Source organism: Aplysia californica, unplaced genomic scaffold, assembly GCF_000002075.1.
Source record: "Aplysia californica isolate F4 #8 unplaced genomic scaffold, AplCal3.0 scaffold00516, whole genome shotgun sequence".
Lineage (NCBI taxonomy): Eukaryota > Metazoa > Mollusca > Gastropoda > Aplysiida > Aplysiidae > Aplysia > Aplysia californica.
The window spans coordinates 431,057-437,268 of NW_004797786.1; the positions used below are offsets into that span (position 1 = coordinate 431,057).

The 6,212-nt window shown below is 39.4% G+C and overlaps 1 protein-coding gene across 1 annotated transcript in view; it reads right to left on the reverse strand.

Annotated features, from left to right (window-relative positions):
• Positions 1-3,549, reverse strand: part of LOC101863370 — an 8,936-nt gene extending 5,387 nt beyond the window's left edge. Inside the window, exons 1-4 of the mRNA XM_013086878.1 lie at positions 3,391-3,549; positions 2,323-2,406; positions 1,300-1,383; positions 607-690 (exon numbers count right to left, since the gene is read on the reverse strand). Of these exons, the coding sequence (XP_012942332.1) occupies positions 607-690; positions 1,300-1,383; positions 2,323-2,406; positions 3,391-3,529 (391 nt within the window). The 5' untranslated portion in view covers positions 3,530-3,549. The remainder of the gene's footprint in view (positions 1-606; positions 691-1,299; positions 1,384-2,322; positions 2,407-3,390) is intronic.
• Positions 3,550-6,212: the final 2,663 nt, after the last annotated feature.

The window sequence follows — 6,212 nt, forward strand, 5'->3', positions numbered from 1 at the left end:
GAGAGACGGACAGACAGACAGACAGAGAGACACAGAGAGACAGACAGACAGACAGACAGACAGACATAGAGAGAGAGAGACAGAGAGAGAGAGAGAGACCATAGAACATTCCGAAACATTCTCAGCTTCCCGGGAAGTATACAGTGAACTTCCATTGAGAGTATTAACCCCTATCCTACAAGGCTCCCTGTCATGTTGTCCCGTTTTCTACAATATTGGGCAGAACAAATCAATTTAAAACAAAAGCAATGCCATAAGTCATCCTTTTTATGTTCTTAAAAGTTGTGACTTTCGTCAAATAAAGTCTGAGGAAGATTATAGTGAGCACAAATGTGCGTACGTGCAGTATAAAAATTCTATAACTTTACTTGAAACCAAAATACCATGATGTCCAGAGCTCTCATCCCTCTATACCCCACGTGGTATATTTGGTTAGGGTCTACATCTTGCGAGTGAAACATTTGAATTAGATTACCGTTAGTTATATCAGCGACATTTTCTTCCTATTACGACGTATTTTCATTCAGTATGGGTTTGCTTTCAAAGGCTTTATTAAATCAAAGGGTTGCAATCCACTCTTCTAAAACCATAGTTTCTAGCCTTTACCTTGTATCTCTTGAGCCTTGGCCGCTAGGCCATCCAGAAGATGAAGAGCAGAGTCCATCTTGCTGGCATCAAAGTCCATCGGGTCTGAGGATATAAATCGAGGTTGAAAACCAATAAATTGTATGTCAGATATGGGGGAGGGGTCGGCGGGGAAGTGCTTGACAGTAGAACTGAAGGCGGTCTGACCACCAGAATAGCAACAAACGGAGACTAGAATGAAAGCAGGGAGAACCTTGGGAAAAACGAAAAATTCCGTGTCACCTTTAGCTATTTCATTCAAGGCTTTATCTTTCATTTTGAGGGCGACTGGTAATCCCCGAGTGAGCACGATTGTGCACCATTTGCTAAAAAGAATTGATGGTTTGACATTTTAAAGAGTATCTCTATCGTTCTAATGGAATGTAATATCCTGCATGACCAGTGTTGGTGCTTGTGAGGAAAGTCGCAGACTAGCCAGTTTCGTGAAACCTGGAAATGGTACGGGGTGGGAGGGAGGGGGTACATAGTCTTGTTATCTAGTTACTAAAACGGATAAGATTTAGCGACATACTATTAACACATTGGGAGGAAGGAAAATCAGATAATCATTAGTGCACAAGCAAGTAACAAACAACCATGCTTTATGGAGCTTTGACACCCCCTCCCCATAAAAGTATACATTCATACAGAAACATAGTTTGCGCTTGCACTTACTGTCAAAGAGCGCTGAGACAGAAGTAGCTCCGTTGAACGTGTTTGCCACGTCATCAATAATCTGTCTTACTTTTTCGGGGTCCACTGAAACGTAAAAATTGTTAACAAAAGAAATGTTTATGTTGACCAATAGCACATAATAATATAGTATCAGTTTAGGTTCTAAAATGTACTTGTATTTTTAGATACTGTTAATAACAATGAAATAAAGAACAAAAGAACTTTGTTTACATCTCACCATGCATAGGGTTAATGGTTAGCACAATTCTGATTTGTGTACTCATACTATCCTAGTACAGAGTGCCGAACTTTAACTCAAATTAACAATCCCATTTCGTGTTTTAATCAGTCTTGTTTATGGAAAATCTCTGTTAGGTCCATCTAACCATAAAGCCACGATAGTAATAACCGTTTTGATAACTTATGTTTTACTAATTTCAAAAATTGGGCTTAAAATAACAACCTGGGCGTCAACCGTTATCGCTTTGCATCAAGTCTTTACTCTTGAAGTGCAAATAGAATATCTAATGTGTAAGCTCTAAAATTACGCAAAAAATAATTCAAGCATAGAGACAGAATTATAGAGCTTATATTGGCTGTCTCCTGAAACATAAATACTATCTTTTAAGAGTTAAACTCTGTTTGGCGAACACCATATAATTATGGTACCCAAAGATTTGAAAGAGGTGAGTTCGCCTCCCTCGAGGGAGATATTTTATTCAGTATCTTCTTTTTTCGATGTAATGTACATATAAAACAATCTGACGAGCAAAGTCGATGTTCTATATAGTGTCAATGAAAGTGTTAAGTAGTTTTAACAGCAATTCTTGGAATGCAATACGTTTAAAAAAATGAAATTCCGTTTTCCTCTTATCGGAAAATAATGTTCATATTACAGTCGTCTATGTTCGTGTTGCAAAAACATAATACGTCTGCTAAACGTGTTTCCAATGTGGTGTCTGTCGTGGTCGGGTTCTGCCTTGGTTGTGTCATTCTTTGTTCATGTAATTTTTGTCATTCTACCTTCTTGATCTGTTCCGTCTTCAATGGCTCCAGCCATTTCTCCAATCTTATCAGCATCGGCAACCAATTCACCAACATCTATTCCTGGTGACGATGTAGAGTAGAAGACTATGACTATACTTTTTAAAATAACGATGATATTAGATAGATAGATAGATAGATAGATAGATAGATAGATAGATAGATAGATAGATAGACTGTGTATTCTGTAAAGTTTATTACAATAAAATTTATGCATGTCCAGTTACGTTATTTTGCGGACACTTTCTAGTAAAAGTTTTCAATGAATGTGTGACTGCAAATGTTTAACCTCCATCAGCATAATCTGAACCTCTTAGAAGGCAGGCTGCTTTATGTCTTCTTGTCTGGGTCAGTTCGGGCTGTGTAGAATAAAGCATCATAGCAGAAGTCGAACGCATGTCGTTTGCATACAATCGAGAGTAACCAAAGCACTGCAAACTTCGGTGTCCTGAAAATTCAACCAGATCCGATCAGGTATGTTCGGCTCGTTGACTTTTTTGGGGGTAGGTGTTTTACGGCGCTCGCAACTGCATATGGCGCACTGGACACAGTAAACATTTTCAGTTGGTAGGAAATTTTGAATTTTGCCTGGGTGGCGGCCGAAGCCTACTCTTATTAATGTTGGACCACCGTGGGATCTTTAACGTGCACAAAATTGCACACGGAACCTCCGAGATTTTTCGCCTCGCCCTTGTCCGAGAAGGTATAGATCTTTCCTATCATAAAATCAGGGTGGGATTAAAAGTAAAAGACAGCAGTAAAAAGGAGCCGAGGAGTATCTGTAGAAAGGCGGCAGAAAGAGTCAGGAGCCCGGGAGGGGGAAAAGGATGTTAGGGAGTGGGGGCAGAAAGTGGAGACGAAAGTAGACGACAGAACATTGTTAGAGAACAGGAAAGGATGTGAAAGGAGAGATTTTAAAGAAGAAAATTTTCCGTCGCTATCTGGATTTGAATAAGTGGCGAACACCTTAATCTCTAGGCCACGAGAGCCCCCCAGTTGATATTTGAAACTCCCTGCAATGACCAATTATTAATCAGCCTTTCCAACCGTTCTTGGCTTTCTCCAGCAACGCTTGGATAGAGCTGACGAGTGACGACACATCCGGCCCTTCTGCACCACGGCGTGACACCACGGTGGGGCCTCCCCAGCCTCCACCACCACCACCACGGTACATGGCACGGACCATCTGGGGAAAAATGGAAGACGGTTTTGGTGTAACGTTTTGCAAAAGTAGTGTGGAAATAAGTACCGGCAGTGTAGTTATTGTTAAAGTCCTTCGGTCGTCTTAACAGAAATGCTCGCTCATATCATGACTGTAAGCAGTCGCTAGTGCCATAAAGGCCTTTCCAAATAATAATAGATCTAATAATAATAATAATAATAATAATAATAATAATAATAACAACAACAACAACAACAACAACAATAAATAGCATATGTATAGCGCATAACCCTGCTCTACAGCAAGTTCTACGCGCTTAACACTTTATCATTGGATGTGTCACAATGCAGTGGAATCAGGCTCTGGTCAATTTTTGGGCATGCAAAGTAATGCTTGTTCATCTGTCTTGCTTTTAATGAAAAAAAAATATTCATTTTTCTTCAACACAAGTCGAGATATTTGCGAATGAAGGAGGTGGGGTCACCTGGTTTCAGAGGTAAAATTAGTGAGAAAATGGCTGCCAAACATTAGTTATTTCCTTAGCTTGAGAATCCGTGGAAACTGAAAATTTCCTTTTTTTTCATTAACTTTTTTTCAGTAAAATCCCCTCAGGAATGTGTTCTTTAATAGGCATGAAAAGTGTTGAGCCAAGAAACAAAAGTCCAATAAAAATTCACAAGCCTGCGGGAAAATGCCGGGTTTTTTTTCACTTTGATTATTTTGACACATCGTCGGGTCACTGGTCGGATTCGAACCCACGACCTTACGGTTGCGAGACTGAGAACCTAACCACTAGGTCAACGACGCCACCGAGAAAGCAAGAAAACAAACAGTGAAACAAACAAACAGCAAACAGACAAACAAACATTCAGACAAACAAACGGACAAACAAATAAACAAACAAACAAACAACATACAGAAGGCCTTTTCTTTTCAAAGTACAGCACTTGGTCTTGTACAATAACACCAGCCTTTGAGGAAATATTCAGAGAAGGCCGAAGAAAAAAAAATGATAGGATCTATCTCAGATCAAGCTTTTCTACCTTACTGCACCACAGTTATAAGCACCGCAGGTTTCTTGCAGGAGACAACGAAAACTGCACCTAGATCTAGATGAATTGATCACATTATGTTGTATGTGTACTCGTGTTTTGTGTCAATTCATGGGACAAAATATATCAAAGAATGTTTTCTAAAAATAAGGATGGAATTCTATGCTGGGACGTTACAATCAAACTAAAGATATTTTGCGTTCTAAAGGAAACAAGACGAAGGTTACAATAGAAAAATCCATTTTACATTTTTATGCAGGGCAAATTTGGTGAATCGCCAAAAAAAGTTTATGTTACACATTTTATCACTGGGTAAGAGAAGTTAGTAAAGAAGTAAAATGTAGTGTCTTTTTTATGAACTACATTCTGGCCACCAAAATACCCCAGTGAACGAGAAAGAACGTTGATGTTTTCTAGCTCTATATTGCACAAAATCCTTATACCTTAACAAAAAGACATACCGTCATGAGATGTCTTGACGTTAGATTGGTTGGTTGGTATATTATTCTTAGAGATCTCCATATGGAAAAAGTATGTACCCGTTGGATACCCCTTTTACTTACTGTGAAACATAAACGAGAGAGAATGCTCCAAAGAAAGGCTCAGCATCTTTGAACCCATGGGCCCAAACGACCTGCAGTTATTCTCCGGAGACTCGAAACATGGATTCCCTTTTTCGGAATTTCATCAAAACGTCTGAATCGAATGTGGGAATGATAAAGGCCTGTTGTTTTGCGTTCATGATTTCAAAGCAGGAAGAAGGTTTTTGCTGGGTTTTTTCTTTTACACCATTGGAAAAAATACAGCTGATGAGAGGAAACCAAAGATCGGATTCTCTTACACTATGGTCGTCCGCGACATTGCAGCTCCTCACAGAGCGAGAACCACAACTATTTGTGCATACAAAAGCAAGGGATCCAAGCTATGTCTCATACAGCCTATTGTTCCCAATAGGCTTTCTGTGGCTTCTAGGTATTTCCTATTCTAAAAGATGATCTCGCTGGACGAAAGTTTAACACATTCGAGATCTAGCTAGAGCTGTAAAGTAAGGACCGCGAAGCATTCCAGAAACTAATAATTATCGCTGTGCCTTTCAGAAGTGTTTGTGGAGGCTGAAAGAGATACTTTAAAATATCCATTACTTTTTTAATCCACCCTCGTGGTCTTATCGTATCTTTTCTCTTGTCATCAATTCTCTTATCTTACCGGTAAGACGCTGTAGCCCAACGCTATGCAGCACACGATAATGTTCAGGAACTTCATCATCGCTCGGGGACGATTAAAAAAGAAGGAGTCTTGATAGCTGTAGACCGTGGATGTCAAAACGAATAGATATCTGCTGGAGATAAAAACTTCTGCTGGATCTGGTAGAGGATTCACTCAGTATTTGAGCCTATTTTTATAGCCGCTGAGGTGTGATTCATTTATGTTCTCAATGAGTTGTGCCGCCTCCTTGGTGTTTCTCACGCCATTACAAATTGTTTGAGAAGTACGAAAGCTATTTATTCAACACCTCAGTTGTTCCCATATCCAGCGAAACAACAAGGATGCTTACACGTTGAAGAAAATCATCATCATCATCATCATCATCATCATCATCATCATCATCATCATCATCATCATCATCATCATCATCATCATCATCATCATCATCA